This window comes from Schistocerca cancellata, chromosome 1, assembly GCF_023864275.1.
Source record: "Schistocerca cancellata isolate TAMUIC-IGC-003103 chromosome 1, iqSchCanc2.1, whole genome shotgun sequence".
NCBI lineage: Eukaryota > Metazoa > Arthropoda > Insecta > Orthoptera > Acrididae > Schistocerca > Schistocerca cancellata.
In genome coordinates, this window is record NC_064626.1 from 384,334,056 (window position 1) to 384,357,749 (window position 23,694).

A 23,694-nucleotide genomic window follows, 5' to 3' on the forward strand; every position below is an offset into this window, starting at 1 on the left:
TACATTGAAATTCTGCTACATTCGAAGATGAACAATACGGAATTTGTATTTACTTCGTTGGATAATGTATGAAAATGCAGTGGTCGAAACTCGGGACGGAGAAAAAAAAGCTCGTCTTCCACCTTTTTTAATTTATTTACTGATGCAGAGGTTTTGGTGCCAGTATTTATCTCTGTGCCTACAAAGCATGCCTGTGTAGCGCTACATATATTCGATGACAGAAGTTAGTTGTGGCGGCACCTACCAACATTTTTCAGAACTTCCGCTTGCTTTGCACTCGATTCTAAGCCGCAGGCGGTTTTTTGGATTACAAAAACCGGAAAAAAAGTGCGGCTTAGATTCGAGTAAATACAGTATGTTCTTGATTCTGTCTACTAGTTCCATTAAGCTTTCTGGGTTCCTGTTGCTTTGAAAAGTGTATATTTTCTTTAATAATGTCTGTGTATATTGGGCTAGGTGGTATGATGGAGCATTTCTGAATTCAATGACAGATCTTAAAGGAATATGTTCTTTGTGCACCTGTGGTAGGGACTTTAGGGTGGGTGCTTTTGGATTGTACATAGCATAAATATGAAGGAACTTTAAAACAAAATACTCAGAACGCCTCAGAGCTCTAAAAAGTAACAGCACCCATAGCACATTTGCTGGCCATCTAATAGACCATAATCACCACCCACCCACAGTAGCAAAATATTTAAAAATACTGAAATCCAGCCACAGCCTACACCACAAACTGACACTAGCAGAGAGCTTCCACATATAGAAGGCAATAGCAGAAGGCAAACAATTTTTAAATGAAAACACTAAGCTCTTTAAAGGCACATTATTTAACACATTAAAGGAACTTTACAGAAAAACAACACAAACAGCTAAAGAAGCCTACACACACACACACACAGACCGAAAGAGAGAAAAAAAGTTACAAAATTCAAATTCGGCATCAAACTCTCTCTGGAACAAATGAACTCCAACAGATTTAGGAAACACAACAGAATAGTGCAGACCATGTTCTGCAAAGCAAAAAGGAGTTTATAAAAAACGAAATTACACAAAGTACATTAATATGTGTGTTCAATGCCCTCAGAATGCAAAAGGACAGAAGTCACAACAAAACTTGAGTAATAACAAATATATACACAAAACATTGTGACACACCAAAATCACGTTTTTTAAAAGTAAGAAATGTGCTAACTCGCCGATAAAATTCACATTTACATTGTTTGGTTTGCAGATGAAAATCTATCAGTGCAGGCCATCATACAGCTGGTCCTGCAAAACCATATAATATAAAATCACGGTACCAAGCAAAATGAACAAAAACTTTCTTTAAGCCTCGCTTTGTTAGATCAGTTACAAACTAAAATATGTTCACTTTTTACAGTTTTCAATAAACAAAACCCACTGTGATGGCACAGAGGTGCTGATACAAGTTTAGATGGAAAGAGAAAACAGTGTGTTTGCAAAAAGGTGGAACCTATATCCGATCATTTAATTTGCAGACACAGAAAGAAAGACAGCAGATCCAAAAGATCAATACTATATGTATAATTTGAAAGCCTTCCAGATTTGTCATCTACTTAAAATTAAATGTGTGTTTAGGATAAGTCAACATAACCTTCAACTATTTGTTACTGCTATTCTTCTTCTGTAACAGGATTTGGATGCAGCTATATTATAGTTATTCTTCTGTAACAGGATTTTGGTGCAATGTAAATTTTTATTGTTTCAGGGAGTTCCTATAAGAGTAGAAATTGGTCCAAAGGACATAAAGCAGAAGCAGATTATTGCTGTTCGCCGTGATAATGGAGAGAAAATTCCTATACCTCGTGACTCGGCAGTCAGTGAACTGCAACAGTTATTGGAAACTATTCATCATAGCCTGTTTAACAAGTAAGCCAAAAATGTTCTTTACTGTTGGAAGGTCGCAAGAAGTCGTATTTAGTACTGTCAAACACATGATAAGAAAGATGCTGTTTTATAGTTTTTAAGGAAAAAATGAAAAAAAGGAAAAGAATTCAAAGAAAATGCTCTCAGAACCAAGTGTTCTGTAGCTGAATCACAGAAAACAGAGGTTTATTAGTGACTTTGTTACAATTTAGAATTCTTCAAAAAGTATTTTATTGGTGCTATAAAAATCTGTAATCTATGCTAGAGGCCCAACCCAAATTGAGTGCCTATTTTTGTCAGACAGCTATATGCTGTAGACAGAGGTTCTTTCTTTCCCACAATAGCTAGTAAGTCAGCTGAGGTAGCTTAAGAAGTGGAGACTGAAACATAATGTAAAATTCTATGTCTGACCAATTATTTAAGGTTCCAGATAAAAAAAAATTGAAAACAAATTGTGGTCAAATGTTTTGTGACATTGTCTGAAAGTAAGAAAATACACTGAGAGAAAAAAATGTAGAAAGAAAATTTTGGGAATGCATCTGTGTGACATATTTAAGTGATGAACATTGAAGATCAGAGGTTAATAGAAGTGCGAGATAAGGCATTGCAAATGTCAAATGATGGTAAATTAGTAATTGATATATCAGTCAGAATGCTGAATCCAAGCATGCAAACGTGTGCAGGTGCCAGATGTCAGTTTGTGGGGTGGAGTTCCATGCCTGTTGCATTTGGTTGGCCAATACAGGGATGACAATGGAGCTGTCGTCCGATGATGTCCCATATGTGCTCAATTGGATACAGATCTGATGATTGAGCAGGCCGAGGCAACATGTCAACACTCTGTAGAGCATTTTGGTTTGCAACAGTGGTATGTGGGTTAGCGTTACCCTGTTGGAAAACAGCACCTGGAATGCAGTATATGAATGGCAGCAAAACAGGTCACATCACCAGACTGACATACAAATTTACAGTCCGGGTGCTTGGTATAACCATGAGAGTGCTCCTTCTGTCATACGAATTTGCACCCTCAGATCATAACTTCAGGTGTAAGTCCTGTGTGTCTAGCATGCAGGCAGATTGGTTGCAGGCTCTCCAGTAGCCTCCTCCTAACCAGAACATAGCCATATTGGCACCAACTCAGAACTAGCTTTCATCACAAAACACAACAGACCTCCACCGAGCCCTCCAATGAGTTCTCACTTCACACTACAGAAGTCACAAATGGCGGTGGTTTTGGGTTAGTGGAATGGACGCCACAGGGTATCTGGTTTAGAGTTGTCATTGAAGTGACCAGTTTGTAACAGTTCATTATGTCACTGTGGTGCCAAGTGCTGCTGAAATTACTGCTGCAGACCCATATGGCAAACATGGTCTTCCCTCGGTAGTGCCATGTGGTCATCCAGAGCCTGGTCTTCTTGCAACCGTACATACTTGTGGCCACCGCCGCAAGCAATCGTATACCGTTGCCACACTCCTGCCAAGTCTTTCTGCAATATTGTGAAGGAACTTCCAGTTTCTTGTAGCTCTGTTACACAACCTCATTCAAACTCAGTGAGGTGTTGATAATAACACCTTTGTCACCTTAGAGGCATTCTTCGCTAACATCAACTCACTATGTCCAATCTCTAAAATAAATAATACTCATGACTGTTACAGTGTGTGTTTAAAGCAAATGTTATCTGCATCTTTAAAAGTGCGACTCTTGTGCGACTATCGCAAAATTGGAACAGATATCATCTTTCAGATATTGAAACAGACCTGCCAACTTTTGCTTATGTCACACAACCTCTTGGTATTGCGATTTGTGTTTTCCCATCAGCGTAGTTAGAGAAACATTTAATGCACCATCGAATGATGTGCAAAATCAAGCGTAGCAAATGAGGTGCTGATTGAGAGTGCAAGTCCTCTTTCCTGATTCTTTACTGAAAAATTTTTGGAACCTTTTTTGTGCCTCCAGGCATAGATGATTGAAATACTCCAAGCCCACACAACTGTTGACTGCATGGTCTACATAATCCAACAAACAAATACTCTCTAGTATTCCTAAAAATTCTTAACATTAAACTTTAAATTCTCAATCGGCATCTCATTTGCTGCATATGGTTTTGGGCATCATCAAAGATGTGCCTAGTGTTTTTTTTTACGGGAGGCCCCACTCTTGTTTCTCATATGCAAGGGTGAACCCAAAGATAAGGTCTTCCTTTTTTTTTTTTTTTTTTTTTAATAATACAATAAATTGTACGTAGCTTTGAAGCCTCAACATTTTCTATTTTTCCACATAATCACCATTTCAATTGATGAATTTTTGTAAATGCTGTAGCAGTTTTTGTATGCCCATGTGATACCAGCCTGCCACCACGCTATTGAAAAAGCATCGAACGCATCTTTCACCTTGTTGTCATCTCTGAAATGCCTTCCAGCGAAGTGTTCTTTCAACTTAGAAAACCAGAGGTAGTCACTGGGTACTAGGTCTGGATTATAGGGTGATGTGGGGGCGAGCATTGTCTTGGAAAAGGCTTATATCCTTGCTCAGCATTCCTCTTCTTCAGTTCTGAATCGCCTGTCTCGAGTTTTTTTAATATCTGACAATGTTGTTGTTGTGGTCTTCAGTCCTGAGACTGGTTTGATGCAGCTCTCCATGCTACTTTATCCTGTGCAAGCTTATTCATCTCCCAGTACTTACTGCAACTTACATCCTTCTGAATCTGCTTAGTGTATTCATCTCTTGGTCTCCCTCTACAATTTTTATCCTCCACGCTGCCCTCCAATGCTAAATTTGTGATCCCTTGATGCCTAAGAATATGTCCTACCAACCGGGTCCCTTTTTCTTGTCAAGTTGTGTCACAAACTCCTGACAGCAACAAATACCTGTCAGCATTTATTGTTGTCCCTAGAACCATGAACGACATCCCCTTTCAAACCAAAAACTCAGTTGCCACAGCGTTACCAGCAGACACTGTTCTTTTGAATTTTTGTGGCTTACGTGAATCGGAATGCTGCCACTCACATGACCGCTGTTTGGTCTCAGATGTGAAATGGAAAGGCCATGTTTCATCACTCATCAACTATTGACTCTAAAAGATTGTCCTTTTCACCTGCATAGCATTGAAGAAATAGACTGGAAGTTTCAACACGTTGCCATTTATGGTCTTCTGTCAGCATACTTGGAACCCATCTTGTGCACACCTTCTGAAATTTCAACACTTCCGTCAAAGTCCGGTAAACAGTGCTTTGAGAAACCTCAGTAACAACATTGCAGAGCTCATCGAGTGTGAGCCACTGATTTTGAAGCACAGTTTGTTCAACCTTCGCTATTGTCTTTTTGGGAATTAGCAGTTTCCCATTTCTTCCCTCTTCATGAATTTCAGTGTGACCACCTGCAAACTCTCTACATCCCTTGCGACATTTCATACATACATATGTACATGATGCTCCATCCACTAACATCAACTGTCAGTGAATGTTGAATAGTGTAATGCCTTTTGCACTCAAAAACCAAGTACCTGCACCAACTTCACACTTGGCAGTAATGGCTAACGGGAGCTCCATTACAACTGGCTGCCAAGCCATGACTGAAAGCTCCAGCCTACGTGCTGTGGTTTCTATAGAGTGTGGAGGAAGCAAGGAAAAAACAGTGTGGCCAGCAGCCATGCAAACAGTTTCCCTGCAACCCCCCGGCACTTCATATTTCTTACTTTTGGAATTATCCTCAAATTTTAATCGCTACTCATTTGATACGTAACTAAGGAAATTACTTCATTTTCCAGATGTCACGAGAGTAGCAATCAAACCAAACATATATACAGTAACAGAAGATAAAAATAAATAACGTTTTACAAGTATTATTGAGTGCTTTTTTGTGGATGATCACACGTGGGGGTTGTAGAACTGATCCAGAAACCCATAGTCCAATATCCTTGACATTGATTTGTTGTAGAATCTTAGGACATATTCTGAACTCAAAGATAATGAGGCACCTTGAACCGAATGACCTCGTACATGCCAACCGCACTTTTCTTACATGACATGCTGAAAGCTTCAGATCAAGGCAGTCAGATAGATGCAGTATTTTTTGGTTTCCAAAAAGCATTTGACTCAGTATCACATGTATGCTTATTGTCAAAACTATGACCATAAAGGGTATCAAATGAAATTAGCAACTGGGTTTAAGGACTTACGGTAGGGAGATGCAGCATGTTATCTTGGATGGAGAGTCATTGGCAGATGTAGAAATAACTTTGGGTGTGTCCCGGAGAAGAGTATTGGGACCCTTGCTGTTCATATTGTGTATTAATGACCTTGCAGACAGTATTAATAGTAAACTCAGGCTTTTTGCAGCTGATGCAGTTATCTGTAATGAAGTACTCTCTCAAAGAAGCTGCATAAATATTCAGTCAGATCTCAATAAGATATCAGAGTTGTGAAGAGATTGGCGACTTGCTTTAAATGTTCAGAAATCTAAAATTTTGCACTTGGCAAAATGAAAATAAACACAGTATCCTATGACTGTAAAATCAGTGAGTCATTGTTGGAATTGGCCAACTCACACAAATACCTAGGTGTAACACTTTGCAGGAATATGAAATGGAATGAGCACACAGGTTCAGTCGTGGGTAAAGCAGGTGGTAGACTTAAGTTTCTTGGTAGAATACAGGGGAAGTGCAATCAGTATACAATGGAGTTTGCTTACAAATCACTCAGGTGTTTGGTTCTAGAATATTGCTCAAGTGTATGGGACCCGTGCCAGATAGGACTAACAGGGGATGTTGAATGTATACAGAGAGGGGCAGCATGAATGGTCGCAGGTTTATTTAATCCATGGGAGAGTGTCACGGAGCTACTGAAGGAACTAGACTGGAAGACTTGTAGATAGATGTAAACTATCCTGAGAAAGTCTATTAACAATGTTTCAAAAACCAGCTTTAAATTATTACTCTACAACCCCCTACATTTCGCTCACATAGGAATCATGAGGATAAGATTAGAATAATTACTGCATACACAGAGGCATTCAAACAGTCATTCTTCCCATGCTCCATAAGTGAATGGAAAGAACCCTTAAAAACTGATACAGTGAGATGTAGCTTCTGCAGTGCACTTTATGGTGGTTTGCAGAGTATAGATGTTGATGTAGAAATGGCCTTACTCTCAGTGATAAATGTGACACATGGTGAGGAAATAATAACTAGCAAGGATATTTGAAAACATTTAGAGATCCACATTCATGACCATTGAAACTGCGGGGAGGGGGGGGGGGGGGCATTGGATACTCATAAATAGGCACAGTTGAACTTTAATAGTGCTGTGGATGCGGACACTATTTATGCCAAGATCGTCAGTTCAGTATACCGTGCAGTATGTCAAGCATGTACTACCAGTTCCTTGGCAGTGATGAAATCAAAATGCTTCCTCAGCAATTACAATCTTTACTGATGGGGACTCTCGTATGATGGCTGTTGGCAGTAACTTGAGAGTTTGGTCAGGCAGAGACCTTGCAATCCTCTGTGGCAGGGAGAGTTGTGGCAATAGCAGCATCTGCTCCACTTTGGCCTTGCACAGTAACCATTCCCCAGTGGCACCGCATCAGATACTGACACAGCACAGTCACCCAAATACTGGATGAGCGGGTCACTAGTGACAGGCTCTAGTGGGCAAGGCCATGACACTAGGCAGCAGGGTAGCGACAAGGCAGTATGGCGTTCCAGACACAGGCATGGTGTGCCAAACCCAGGACCTTGGTGAAGGATGCAGTGTCAGCCAAGGGCAGATACGAGTCTGCAGTGGTGGAGTGCATAAACATTGGACAGTTGGCAGCTCAGCAGAGTGTCAGGAGCGAGCCTCGCCAGTGCATTGGCTCCAAACCAGTGACCCCCTGTAGATCCCCAACGACTGTTTGGTGTCACCCAGGAGGTGATTCCAGATGGATGGCACCAGTTCAAGCCCCGACAGCATTAGGTTTTGGAGCCCATAGACCAGATGACTGGATGTAGTCTAGATTGGATGACACACATCAGGCCTTTGGCTGATGTAGAGTACATGTCAGTACTGGTAACAGTTGCAGACAATATACTGCTAGGTCTGGGCTGCGAATATTTCTAGTAGATTTGCCCAGCTTTTTTTATGATCAGGCCCTGCTTCTGGTCATGTAGGAACCCAGATGGCACAGTATCAGGCCAAGGCATGATACAGCTCACTACATTGGCAGACTGAGATCTTGAAATATTCCAGCCCTGGCAGCAGAATTTCACAGGCCACTTGCTGGTCTCCCTAGCAACTGGGTGTGAAGTCCGCTAGGAAGGTTGTTGAGGCAACACTTTGTGCTCTAGAAGAAGATTTGGTGCACCAAACCTTAGGCTGCTGCTGAATCTGTAAAATTCGTGACCCTTGAGCAAACAGGTCAATTTTCATAACACGAATGGGCGCATAACATACTTTGTACACATTTAAAGAATAGTTACTTTGTAGGCATGTAAAGGATAGCTGTTTTTATGTACCAAGGTAAACATGTATTGGCAAAATTACAGTTAATCTTTCTTTAATTAAAAAGTGATAAAGTAAACTTACATTATAAGATCTATACCACAAACTTTTCATCGAATCTCTTTGTTGCCATGTACAAATATTACCCCATAGTAGTGACACAGTTAGAGCATTAAACAGCACAGTTGCATCAGATCTCAGACAGATACTTATTCGATTACTAATTATGTTTTAGACAACTGCTTCATTGTGGGATTGTGCTGCTAAATCGGAATTTGGGAAATTTCGTTGCACAGGTTGTGTATTTTTTCTCACCTAGCTCACTGTTTATTTTATATTGCTGCTGCTCACTTGTTTGTATGACAGCCCAATTTATCACTGTGTTAGCTGAAGCAACAATGAAGGCATAGATACAGGCTTGCAATTGTAAAACAACAATGGAATGGTACAAGACAATGTTATTTGTGGTTGGTGCACTTTATACATAGGCGTGGCCGCTCAAGTGTTAAACATCACATAGTACACTGTACATTTTTTAATACTTATGTACACTTTCACACTGATTGTTTTTCCTCTTAGTTCAGTCCAGTTCACATTGCTGGAGAATGGTATGGTATTTAGTGGACTGGGAGTTAGTGACAGTTGACAATTCCCACCATAGGTAACAAAAGCTGTACAAGTGAAAAAAAAGGATCACATGGTACCAGAAGACAAGGTTTCCACCATCGTGATGTGGTGCGATACTATTGAATACGTTGAAACATTTGTTCTGCACTAAAGTGCTGCTTCTGTGCAGCCATAAGCTCATCCAGAGAGCTGAGTAAGCTGGGATCCAAGGTATTGTTCAGGAAGGTGAGGTTCCCAACAGGTAGTTCTTTGGGCCCTTGTTATCATTCCTGGCAGCCGAAAGGTTGGTCCTGAGATGTCACATTCTGTACTGCTTAGTTGCAGCCCATTTCCCCACAGCTGTAAATGTTCTGTCTTCTTAATTAATAATATGGTTGTTAGCCATCATCACTTATCTGCTGATAACTTAATGACCATCTACTGCTTTCTTTCCACTGTTAGCCAAAAATGAACATATATTGAGATCACTGCACACCAAAACATTTCAGTGGCGACCATCTCTTCAGTGCTACACTACATGCCAACTGTGCATTAATTCCCTCCCCGTGCTTTACCTAAATCTAAAATATGAAAATACCGTTAACTACATTCCTCTTACACTACACAACAAAACAAACAAACAAACAAACATCTCCTTTCATCTCTACTCCATTGCGTAACAAAACAAACCCCAGATTTCTGCACTAACAGCACAAACAAGAGATATTCCGATTGAAACTACAGGAAAACTCCATCATCCATGTTTCGTATGCTTGACATATCCCCATGCCCTATGAACAGAAACAGTCTCACAAAAAATCAGATTTTTTAAAAAAGCTTTCAAAAAAGGAAGCACTTAACAAAAGCCCCAAAAATTCTTAACAATGTTTACTATTTTTAATGCTTCTCCTTATGAGGAGATAATTTTAGTTAGAACACTTTTTTTTTCAGGCATCATGATCTCTTAAACAGAGACCCTGCAACACTTTTGCTCTTTCCATTAACAAACCATGGACAGCATACTACTTTCTAATCCAGTGCGAAGTTAAAAAACCACCTTTGGTTTTAATGTTTTCTGTCATCTGAGGTATCCGAGGTTTTAGTAGATAGAGCACAGGCAGCAGATAGCTTTTTACTCTTTACTCATCATAGCAATGTGGTGAAGGAAATTTAATTTCCAGCTGTGGGTTGCCAATTGTCTTAGCAGCTCTTTAACACCCTCTTTAAAAGGATGGTTGTTGTAATATTTGATTCTAGCTTTCTATTGTCATTCTGGGTGACAGTTATATTGCCCAAATAGTTTGAACAATGTGAAGTATCGCATAGTAGTTGTTCTAGGAAATGCTGTAAAATTTGTTTCATTACTAGTGTTCCACGTTCGCTGTCATTATTCATTATAGTGTTACCCACCTAGTGATTCCATTTAGGCTCCTATGTGCCAGTTAACTGTAAGGACCACAGATTACTTTATCTAGAAAATGGCCTATTTTAAGTCACGATTTTGGTGCTTTTGACATCACTTGTTTTGCACTTTAAAAAAGGGGGAAAATTGTTTAGGGTGAACTAGCTTTTGGGTTCTAGTTTTGGTCAGAATCCTGCAGGCCAGCTAATACTTGTGTAAGTACAAACAAGGACTTCTGGAAGTTGGTGCTCATTGCGTAAGATGATCTGCGAAAAGGAATAAGACTTGGTCCAGTCCCATCAGTAACTGTGAGATAATGTCTGCATCCTCATTGCACACTGTGGATCAAAATTATGTTTTATATTGGTAGTTATTGAGGAGGAGAGCCCAGCACTGTAATCATTGGGCAGTGTGTTGTGGAATGTGGCAATGAGGGCCAAGACTTGTGAGAAAGGATTTGTGATCTGTTTGTTAGTATGAAGGGCCACATAGCTATTCATAGAATTTTTGGATGCCAAAATGAAAGAGGTTTCCTTCAGTGCCTGTGAGCAGTGGTTTGAGCTGATGACCAAGTTTGTTGTGCACTGATCCATCTGGTGCACAGTCAAATAGCTCTGTGCAAGATGCATAATGTGTGAGGCAAGTGATTTGATCAAGAAATGTTCCACTGTAGAAAAAGAATTCTTGCATTACAAATTCCATTCAGGTTGCGTCAGCTTGGGAGTCAGTATGATGTTGTGGAGATTGTAGCTCCATTGAGGTAAAATGTCGTAATAATTTGCGTAGTGCCACCTCTAGCTCTTGAGGATTCTGGCATATAGTTAGGTTGTGAATGGCTTGAAGGTACACCTCTGCTGGTCCCCCACTGTGACGTGTCAGTGGCATTCTACTTCCGGTTGAAACAATTTTGACATTTGTAACTTCAAGCTTGTTTCTTGTATCAGCATTGAACATTCACTTGTAGTTGCAGAAATTATGTTCTAGGTCTTTCCTGGTGACAATTATATTGTCCAAATAGTTTGAGCAATATGTTATATCACACAGTAGTTATAGGAAGTGCTGTAAAATAGACCGTATGCTTCAGGACACAACAGATGGCAGCCTGTGGTAGTGGTATAGCCCAATGAGGGTGTTTATGACCAGAATTGTTTGGAAGTCTACGTCAAGGAGAAGCTGAAATTGTGTTCCAGTAGGATGAATTCTTCAGATAACTATGTCCCACAGGAGGACAACAATTATTCCTGTGGGAATAACTTGTAGGTGTCTACCACATTTTGGGCATTCACTGTCACCATAAGTCTTGTAAGATGAGGAGAGATTCAAATGGTTTGTGCTGTATCCTGATGGAGGCAGCCGTGAGGCTCAATGCAAAATTACGTGAGGCAGTCAAGATTGTGTCAGCAGTGTCATTGATAGCATAAGATATGGGCTGAATGCATGCAAACCATGAATCACATTGCCATAAAATGTGGCATATGCAGCCTAAATTTTGTTGTAACAGAGATATAGCTGATTTCTTGATACAGAATAATTTCCACTGCTAGTTGTACATAGTCAGCAAGGGAGATGCAGAGCCATGGAACTTGTTTGGTCAGGGTTATGAATATGAGTAGCTGGCAGAGATATTACTTGATGATAACAAGTGCTTCTTCTTCCGGGATGAAAAGCAACAAGCTCCTGTGGTTATTTGATGTGGAATACTATCAGTCATCTGTTGACCTTGAAGCATATTCACATATTGATCAGAATAGTTGTTAAAATTACAAATGCCTGGCCAATCCGTGTCTTCATGAGGTGCAGTTTCAAATACTGCCAATAATTAAAAAAAAGTAATGTAGGAAATAGTAGTTGTAGCTTTGAAAATATGTGTTTCTTCTATGGGGAGGAAAGAGGATTTGTTGAGGAATGTTGAAACAGCAGTGGGAGAGGAGAGAAGTGGTACCGCTCACTGAGAAGAGTTGTTGCTCACTTATTGTGAGCTTCTGAGAATGAACATATAGTTCCTATAGGACTAGTGTTTGTGCCAACAGCACTAGGAGTTGCACCTCTTGGATGTAAGTATGGGGCAGTGTTTCTGTTCATTGTGAATTCAATAATTTTCTCAATTCAAATCTCCATTTGATAAATTAACCAAAGTAGTTATTATTTTGTAGTATCCTACAACCACTGTGTTCACATGAATAAAGCTTCCTTTACTTAGTCTTTCTTGATAGCTCTGTGTGTCTTGTCAACTTCTAACTCAACAGATTACAGACTACCTTAAGTTCAATGTACAGTGGCGGTCAAAATAATAGAGCCACCTGGCAAAGGTTTGGAATAAAGTGCACATTTATTACTAGACATGTTTGAACTATGATGGAAACCATTACAACCGAGTCACATTGTACTATAGTCAGTTATATCGATAACACAACACAAAATAATCAGTAATAATCAATAATATTCAAAAGAATACCAGACCACAGGGTCAAAAAAATAGAGCCAATTGAAACAAATATATTGTACTTGATCTCAGTCTTATGAAACGTACAGGAACAGTCTTTTTTGCATAGGACTGCATTAGTACTTCGTGGGGTAACCCTTATTTTTGAGGATTGCCCTGCACCTCTTACCCATAGAGTCTACTAAACGCCTGCATTCGTCACTACTGATCGCATACCAGGCTCTCTGGATTTCTTCCCACAGTTTTTCTGAAGATGTAGCTTTTGAGCGGTCGATTCTCTTGTCTAAGATCTCCCATAAGTTCTCAATGGGTGATGCGTCAGGGGACTGAGGTGGCCACTCTAATACTTCGATATTGTGCTCTTGAACAAACTGCCTTATGATCCTTGCAGTAGGCTTTGGATCGTTATCGTGCTGAAATTTCCATTTCAGCGGCATTTCCTCTTCAGCATAAGGCAGCATCACATTTGCCAAGATGTCTTTGTACATTTCTGCGTTCATTATGCCGTTGATACGGTGTATTGGACCAATGCCGTACCACGAAAAACATCCCCATACCATAACACTTCCGCCACCGTATTTCACAGTTTTTAAAGTGTACTTGGGATTAAATTCCTGGTTTGGTGGGCGGCGCACATAGACTTTTCCGTCTGAGGCAAACCTATTAAACTTGGATTCATCGGACCAAAGGATGTTCCTCCACCAAGTATTAGGTTTTTGTTCATTTCTCCGGGCAAAGGCTAACCTTTTCCGAACATTAGCTTGTGAAACATGTGGCTTCTTTCTTGCAATGCGCCCATTCAATTTTGCAGATCTCAGTCGTCTTTGAATCGTTGAGGTTGATGGTTGAACATCATGTTCGTCGCTAAACAAAATGGCTTTCAGTCGTGGTGTTGACAAAAATGGGTCTTTCTTCACTTCCCTAGTGATGAGTCTGTCTACGCGAGGAGTAGTTACACGAGGTCGCCCCCTGTTCTCCACCTGCGGCTTTGTTTGTTTTGACCGTCTCATGGCGTTCTGGACTCGTTTTCGCGAAACGTGCAAGACATTGGCTATTTTATTCATGGACATCCCACTTTTGAACATCCGGAACATTACTATACGCTCATCTTCACTGGTATGCTTTGCTCTGCCCATCTAGACGAATGTAAACAAAACCACACGTCAATTTACATACAAAACAACTGCATAAAAATCAATTTAAAGGCACATGTGTAAAGCGGCTCTATTATTTTGACCCATAAGATTCTTACCTTTATGCCTCTTGTCACACGTCTAGCTCAAACGCTTCCTTTCGGACGACTAAAGATAGCAGCAACGTCTTCCCTGATGTTGTCTACAAGGGACTGACAACACTGCACTCGTGGCGATTTCGCGTACTAATAGATATCCTAGTTCTTAATCTCGTCAATAGAGGTGGCTCTATTATTTCGACCGCCACTGTATGTGCGATACAAGGGCTTTCAGTTCACAGTGCATACCAGACTGTTCAATTGTGGAGCCGTGGGTAGATGTGGGCAAGCATTTGACACGCAGGCAGTCAGCGAGCTGGCCCATATCGTATAAGATGTCTCAAAGAGCTCACGCACACTTGAGGTAGAACAAGGTGGTGGTGGGTGTGTGTGTGTGTGTGTGTGTGTGTGTGTGTGTGTGTGTGTGTGTGTGTGTGTGTGTGTGTGGGCGCGCGCGCGCGCGCACACACACACACACACAGATGCGCGCGCGCGCATGGGGGGAGGGGAGTGTGCACCAGCCTCTACCAAGTATCGTGGCTTACTGAGCATAATATTTGGTGTACAAATAAAACCTCCTTTGATGAGGACTCTTATGGCTGTATTTCTGTATTTATTGTGCCATCTTTATTTTGCTGCAAATTCTGTTTTGAAAGGTGAGTAATAGACATTCTGTGTTGCAAGGTATACAGCATTATTATTTTGGTGTAGTTTCCTGTGTAACTAAGGTAAATATTCTTGCTAAGACATACCACATTTTCAGCCAATAACGTGCTGAGCTCTAGTATAATATATGTTTCGATGTGCAAACTGGGGCTACCGATGTTTATTTCTGCTTTCATCTCTATCAGCGGGTATGTTTCAGATACCATATAAATTTGCACTGTTGACATAATTGTTCACACCCGCTCCTTGTGCCAAGAGAGGTAAATGTTTATACACACATCAATGAAATATATTTATAGACAGTTATTACCATTTTCCAGTGTCAGGCTATTTCAGAAATTTTGAGTGTGCTGTTGCTGATATTTGTTTTCTGGGTATTAGGTCATGGTCCAAGGAATAATTCACTGCCTGATGTTTCGTTTTTCAATGCTGGAAACATCATCAGAGGCTTTCCTCCGAAAGCAGTTACAGTCTGAAGCAAGCTCAGCCAGCTGAACAGTTTGTATGATGCAGTGATGAGTTCATGATGTCATCAGACCACTGCCTAAGATCATGGAGTTGCCCAGATGTATGTTGCAGAGCTTGTTGTGGGCCTTAGTGCTAAATAAAACAAACAGCTCCAACTCTTCTTCACTGCAAGCTACATAACATACATTGGTGTGACTACGCAATCTTTGGCAATCGGTCACAAACTGACCATTGCATGAATACATATAAAAATAATGGCTTGCTGAGCTTGGTTGAGACTGTAACTGCTTCCTGAGTCAAAGCTTCTGATGATGTCTGCAGCACAGGAAGACGAAACATACGGCACAGAATTATGCCTTGGACCACTGCCGAAAGCTGTTAAACAAATACCAACAACAGCACAAATAACTGCCTTGAAAGCCTGTATTGTGAGCACTGTTAGAAAAACCACGTGAATGGAGAATTAGTTCCATGTATTGTAATGAATGTGTTCACTGAATTCATTCATCTTCTGTCTGTGTGTGTGTGTGTGTGTGTGTGTGTGTGTGTGTGTGTGTGTACTTTGATTTAGTTCAAACAACAAATTTAATATCTTTTTTATTGCAGGGCAAAGAATGATTTGGACCAGCACACTAAACTTACAAAGAAATGGACTGAATTTTGTCATATTGTTGATCAGAAAAATATTGTGCTCGCACCATTCTGTGGTCAAATTGAATGTGAAGATAACATCAAGAAAGACAGCGCAAGGTAAATTTTTATTCTAGATTGGCTTCAGAATGTTCAAAAAGTCCCTGCAGTTCCAGATTTTACATAGTGCGAGGGAAAAGGGGTGAAGATGTCAAGAATTTGTCATAGGAAACCCACAGTAAAGTAGAAAATTAAAAAGACCATATTACTACTGTACTGTCTGTCCCCTTAGCTGAGTGATGTTGATGCCTACCAAGCAGAGGACCCAGGTTCGATTCCCAGTACTGCTAAAGATTTTTGCTTGGTGAGAGGACTGATATCAGCAGCACTCGGCTTCGTGATCCCAATTGAGGAGCTACTTGACCAAGTAGTATCTGCTTACTGTTTAGAAAGTGCAAAACACCTGGAAGAGTAGTGAGCTGACTCATATGCCCCACCACAGTGCATCCACGTGACGCCACAAGGCAGAGGATGAAATGGTGTCTGGTAAACATCCCTTGGGCCTTCACAGTCTGGACGAGGAGCTCTTTATTTCAGTACTTGATAATTATTTCAGATGAATAACTGAATTACAACTTGTTATACTCCAGAGGACTCGCCTTACGGCTGTTATACACGTTTTCTTTCTACCTCTTTCTTCCCATATTACTTCTTTTTTTGTTCCCCCCCCCCCCCCCCCCCCCCCCACACACACACACACACACACACACACACACACACACACACACAGTCTCCCTCCTCCTCCTCCTCCTCCTCCTCCTCCTCCTCCCCCCCCCCCCTCTCTCTCTCTCTCTCTCTCTCTCTTTCTTTCTTTCTTTGATCAAACTTCATTTAATTTGCAATATCTGATGACACAGGCTCAACTGCTAACTTCCTGCTTGTCCTTTATTTTCAAAGATTGATTGATTGCAGAATATGTGAGGGTAAGTCAATTGTTATCCGCAAAGTAGTTATAAAATTTTATTGTAATCAAATAGGAAACTTACAAGAACATTTTTCAACATAGCCTCCTTGCGTTTCAACACACTTGGTCCATTGTTATACAAGCTTCCTGATGCCCTCATAAAAGAAGTTTCTCAGCTGAGCTGCAAGCCAGGAATGCCCCGCTCCTTTCACTGCTTAATCCAAGGCAAATCGACGGCCGCTTAATGTCCGTTTGAGTGGACCAAACAAGTGATAGTCAGAAGGGGCAAGCTCGGGACTATATGGAGGATGATCCAGTACTTCAAATTTGAGTTTCTGGAGCGTTTCAGTAGTGTGGGCAGCAATATGCAGACAGACATTCTCGTGCAACAACACAATGCCTTTTGACAGCAATCCTTGGCGTTTGCTTCGAATTTCAGGCTTTAGCCGGGCAGTAAGCATCTCACTGTAATGTATAATGTTTATTGTTGTGCCCCTTTCCCCATAATGTTCCAGTACTGGACCTTGTGCATCCCAAAAAACTTAAACCTTTTCTTGCACGGCGAAATTGGATGTTTCCATTCCTTACTCTGCCGTGTAGTCTCTGGCTCGTAATGATGGATCCATGTTTCATCACCAGTAATGATCCTTTTTTTTTTAGACCCATCTTACACAAACTTTATGAAACTCAAGTCTGTTGTGAATGATTTCCTAGGCAGAACCGTGACTAATATGCAGACGGTGTGCCACTTCATCAATAGTGAATAGTCTAAGAGAATCATTTCACATGAACGTTCAATAGTTTTTTCATTTGTGGCGGTAAACGGTTGTCCGGCTCCTTCATCGTGCATAACAGTTGTGCGACCATTTCAGAATTTTTTACGTCATCAACGTATAACAACAGTACTACCAAAATAAACAAAAATATATTTAAATTGTGGCTAATAATTGACATACCCTCATATTAAACTTTGACATTAATCATTTTTCATTGTCTCATAAGAGACACTACAAATCCTACATGAAAATTTTGTATTAAACATATAAACTGTTGCTAACATTGCAAAGAAAGATAGCCTCGGTATGGGTTGTTGCTTCTCTTTGTAAGAGTATTGATGTCTGTAATATCCACAGATGATTAGAGAATAAGTAAGTAAATAAAATGTGGCAACTCAAAGATTTATCTGAAGACTGCAGTGCTTTGTTAGGCGTAGTCATACTGGAGTGGTATATCCTCATCTTCCTGTGACCTTCAAACTGATTTACTCAGCCAGTCACAGGGGGACCTCTAGTTCAATGTGGACTTTGAATCACAAGCAGCTTGATGTATTCCGCTTAACAGAAAAATCCAAAGTTGAAGGAAGCGACATGTGGACAGAAAAAAGAAAAGAAATAGAAATCCTAGGACCAACTGACAAGTCCACCAGGACACTGAGAGACACCAGATAGTAAGTGTGTTTAATTGGCATAGCAGGTGACATCACACACTGATGGACCTTAACCTACCAAAGAAGGTAGTGTAGTGGTTTGCACACTGGACTTTCATTCAGGAGGATGACAGTTCAAAATCGTTGTCTGGCCATACTGATCTATGTTTTCCTTGATTTCCCTAAATCAAATCGGGCAAATGCCGGGATTCCTTTGAAAGGGCATGGCCGATTTCTTTCCCGATCCTTTCCTAATCTGAGCTTGTGTTCTGTCTCTAATGACCTAGATTTCAATGGGATGTTAAACATTATAATCTCCTCCTCGTCCAGACCTTAACTGAGTGATGCAGGTGAAATTGGCATAGAAGCCTTCTGCTTGTATGACTTCTGGGTGGACGTCAGTCTCACTTGGAGGAAAACCCGAGTAACAACAAGAAGAGGAATCGACAGTGGGAAGTGCATCCAGAAAACTGATAACTTGAGATTCAAATGAGTGATAGTTTTTATCAGAGCAGTATAAATAATATTCTGTATTAAACATGTGGTGAATCTGCTATGAGCTGATTAATCCAACAAATTTTGAGAAGTGAATCTAGACAATGGTTTTATGAGTTTTCTGCACAAATTAGTTATTGTCATGGGTGAATTTCCATATCACCACAGACAAGTTTTCTCTATACCTGGACCTTATGAGAAATCAAAAAATTATGTCAATCTTGTCTATTACCTAACAAGGGAATGGTCGAGCAAGACATGTCAAAACCTACCCTGAAATTTTTTACACATGAAGAAAATTATACAAATGCTCTGTCAGAATTTTAGCTGCTAAGAGGCACTGCAACTATTAAAAAAATAGCTGAAAATTGCCAAATTTGTAGCACACCAGGCGGCATAAGAAATGTACACCTTTACTGGCACTGTAGCAACTGCACGTGCACAACTAGGCGCGCACACACAGCCAAGGTCAGCAGTACATTTGTAAACAAAACATGACACAATCTGATTGTAATTTGTAAAGGATGTTTCAGGTTACCGTTCATTGATAATTTCTGCGACACTACAGTACACAGTTATTATTCTCTCGAATTAGCCACTCCAGTAACATTTATTACAAATTATCAGTTGCTTTTTGCTGTATTGGTAAGTATTGACAATACAGATAAAGATGAATCAATATTTATTGTGGTTTTGTAAGGCATTCCTATTAATAGTACCCTTTTTTTTCAGTTCCACAGTAATGTGAAATCCAATTAATGTTCTCAATTTAGCAATAATGAAATATGAAGAATGTGATTTCCAGCCGTAATCGCCTATTTCTCCTGAGGACATACATATGTGTCATTTGTTTGTTAGGTGATTTCCTTGACATTCATTCAAATGATATCAACGTTTCATTTGAAATTGTGGATATGTTAGAAGAAATAGGAAATAACTGTGACGATTCCATGAATTGTTGTTCGGATGAAGTCAGTTGTGCTAGTAACAGTTCTGAAGAAGAATACCTTCCAAACCTAAAAAAAAAGAAAACATGTACTGCAACAGCTTTCAGCGTCAAAGAAAAGAAAAGGCAGTGAAATATTGGTTAAACAAAAGAGGGAAAAAATGCTTGAAGTTACGCAGTGTGCAAAGGCATTTTCATTTCGTAAAATAAGAGCGTTAACTGTACAAATGGAAAAATGAATTACATGAAGTGAGAAATATGCGCCAAATGGAAACCCTAAACCATCTGAATGAAAAACTGTTCAAAAGATTTAGAACTGCTCATGAGAGGCTATACACCATTGCTAATGGAGATCTGACATGAACATTGCTTATTTCCAGGCTTCATTGACCTGGCTATGCAGGTTCAAGGAATAGTACAGAGTAGGAAGTTGCAAAATTACCAATTTTACGTCACGTAAACATGTGGAACAGCTACCAGTAATAGACAGTAATATAGAGAAATTCATAGCTGATGTAAAGACGAAGCATGCTGTTGTCCGCGCAACTGCTGCTTATAATGCTGATCGGTCAGGTTCCATGAAAGAACTGCGTGCACACTGTATTTTATCATTTCAGGGTGAAAAAAGAAATGGAGTCAGTCACCCAATTAATGAATGCAATGACACATTCATTTATGATAACGCCAGTGATAAGTATATGAGCGGTTTACTGTTTCCACAGCTGTATATCTGTTTTCAAGAGCCACAAGGCAAATTAAGACCAAAAATAAAAATGGACTGTTTAGTTGCAAAAATCTTGTAAGCGATGCATCAAAATTTGGAGAAATGGGAAAAAATATTTTCAACATTTTGTTCAAAACGTATTTCTAGCAGCTGCAGAAACTAATTCATTGCTTTTGTTGAATTCTTGGTCTGGTCATACCAATACCCCTGTTTTTCTGGAGGACGAAGAAAAATTTGTAGATGTAATGTGGATTCCACCTGGAACTATTAGCATGATTCAACCTCTCGATAAAAAATTTTTTCAACAGTGGAAAGCATTTTTCAGGAAATTATCAGACAACATAATTTCCGAAACCTCTCAGTCATTTCAGGTTTATCAGTGGAACAGTATTCTTAAGCTTGAGTCATTTGTGTATTACCGGTTTTATTCACCGCGCTTTACGAATTTGATCAGGTATGTGTGGTAAGCAGTGCAATGTGCAGAACAATGACCAGGACCGTTTCTGACTCCGTCCCAGTTCTGTCTAAATACAACTAGTGGTTCTCTGAAGTGCCTGACTGCATCAATTTTTCCTTTGTACGGTGTGCCTGGTGCAAGAACAATGTTTGTTTTTGTCATTCAGTAGACACTTTGCATTTTTGTGATGAATACAGGGAATTAACAAAGAACTGTTTCACTGATAGTCAGATGTACAACATTCAAACATTATTATAAGGAATGGCTACAGGAGTTGTTATAAAATGTAGTACTGCAAGACACATTTCATTTCAACAAATTACAAGTCCTCATTGTGCAGGTCATCTGTGACATGCCATGCCACTGCCATGATTTTATTTTCTCTGCTAGCCACTTTTATCAGAATTACATGTGCAAGAATTGAACTGTTGATATGAAGTTATTCAAAACAATGTTTGTTTGGTTTAAGCCAGATTTTCACTGGAGCAAACAAGCTAACAGGCACAAGCTAAAGAGAATTTTGTCTGGTGTACCTGGTAGACCTCTTACAGGTCCTTCAACTGGACGCCACTGCAACTACTTATGTGTACCTAACCTTCCCCAGTTACCTGATTGGAAAATGGAGACCTGCACTTTAATGTGGAATCCGAACCACATGTCTTACACGACCATTCCAACATCTGTGAGAAGTGAATGCTCGGTTAAAAATCGTAATGAAAATGTTGTCTGAACGAGATTTGATCCCGCACTGGTTCACGAAGCGCATGCTTTGCCATTAGACCATTTTGGTTTTGGGGGGGAGAGAGGGAATCATGAATATGACCATTAGACCTTACACGTGCAGTGGAAATGCTAGCTGTGTCACCTCTTGAGATGATACCTGACGTTGTAATTACTGTTCTGTTTATAAATTTGCACTCAGTGGTAATGAGAAGCCAGGTGAAAATGGCAGCTGACATACAATGAAAAGTTTGGACCAATGTTAAGGAGAGATGAAGATTCCATGTAAACTGCATGATCTCCACGCATGTCACGCTCTCATACAAATTGAGACTCTTAAATTCTTCCTTCCCTTCGCCATTTTGCATACTCCATCAAGAACAGTAAGCTCACCATGCAAAATAATCCTCATTGAATAGTAAAGTTTCACATTTTGGCTCTAACAAGATAGAGTTGTATCCTGCCAATTATTAGTTCTAAAAACTAATAACACAGGATTCATAGGCAATGTTCGCTACCTCATGTTCTCTCCCGTTCCCTCTAGTATAAACGATTCTACCCATATAGAAGCAAATGGTAGTGAATTTTCTGCAAATGCATGTGTTCACTTTAGATGCTTAAAATTGATGTCTGTGAATTCCAGATAATTCCACTATGTGGTGCTGCGCAAGTGATTCATCCAGCCGCCTGCTAGGCGGGCAGAGCTGTAAAAAGCACGGCAAAAAAACTTCAACCTTTTTTACAAAATACTTGCAGTGCCTCTTAGCAGCTAAAATTTTGGCAGTGCATTTCTTTCGTTGTGTTATTCTTGTGTAAAAACTTTTCAGGGTAGGTTTCGACATGTCTTGTTGGACCATTCCCTTGTAAGTAAGTCCAGTAAAGCAGGTTATATTTAATCAAATAATAACCAAAGATTTTTGATACATTTACTTTGAAACTGGTGTTGTAAAGAGAAAAACTAGTTCGAACATTTGGATCAGACGGAGATGTTTTTTCAACTTTTGCAAAGCCTTTTATGACTCCAGCTCTGTTGGCCAGTGATTCTACCAAGATCTGCCAAACCATTGGATTTAAAAGTCATGTAATGCACCATCAGCAAATTAAACTGTGATAATGGCATTTAGGACCACCCCTATTTCCAGCCTGTATGCTGAGGCTAGAGAGACACCTCTTAACTATAGGCAGAAACACCTCTTGGTGTGACAGGTGTAAAAATTGTATCCACACTGTACAAACCTGAGCATTGTAACATTGCTCATCCATCGATGGAGTAACCTTTAAATAATTTGCCACTGAATAATGAGGCACCTTTAGAATCGGTGTAAGGGGTAGCTTTTTCGAGATGGATGTGGTTTGTATAAATGTTAAATGTGATGCTGGAACAGATTGCCACTGTCCCATCTTAAGGGCCCTGCATTATTCTGTATTTCACCTGTTATAAGAATGCACTCTAATTAGATCTCCAGCTTCTTCTTCCTGAAATATTTCTGCTTATGCAAGTCATTCACAGAACCTGTTCCAATCTTCTCTTTTCTCCCACATTCTATCATTCAGCATTTCCTCCCACTGTAGTCCACTGTATCATTTTTCACCTAGTCACTCCATCTTGTTTGCGGTTTTCCAATTGGTCATCTTCCAGATTCTGTCCATTCCAGAGCTCTTCTTGGAAGTCTTCCTTGTCCCATTCTTTTAATGTGGCCAAACCAATGCAGCTTTTTTCCCTCCTTTGTTTCTTTTAGGCTATTCATCTGAAGTATGTTTCACATTGTTTCATTCCTTGTCCAGTCCCTTCTCATCTTACTCAAGATCTTTGTCACTTGTATTCTGCTTAGATCTTTCTTTGTCCATATCCCAATATTCTGATCCGTAGGTCAAAATTGGTAGATAGTATGTACTGCATATCATGATCATTGCTTTGGCAGATATTTTCCAGTTCCTAATTATGTCCGATACACAATAATAAAATTTTCTACCCTCTCCATAATTTAATCCTTGATTTTTTTTTCTTTGTTGCTTACCTCCTAGATATTTGAAAAAAATTACTTCTTTAATAATTTTTCATGCTGATATTTATTACCTCACTTTTTGTTAAGCCTATTTCCATGATTGCTTCTTCAATTACCCTTTGCCAGGTGTTTATTTGCCCTTC

The 23,694-nt window shown here is 39.9% G+C and overlaps 1 protein-coding gene across 1 annotated transcript in view; it reads left to right on the plus strand.

The window, feature by feature from the left end:
- Positions 1-23,694, plus strand: part of LOC126175327 (bifunctional glutamate/proline--tRNA ligase) — a 251,607-nt gene that overhangs the window by 219,654 nt on the left and 8,259 nt on the right. Inside the window, exons 24-25 of the mRNA XM_049922047.1 lie at positions 1,730-1,890; positions 15,790-15,933. Of these exons, the coding sequence (XP_049778004.1) occupies positions 1,730-1,890; positions 15,790-15,933 (305 nt within the window). The remainder of the gene's footprint in view (positions 1-1,729; positions 1,891-15,789; positions 15,934-23,694) is intronic.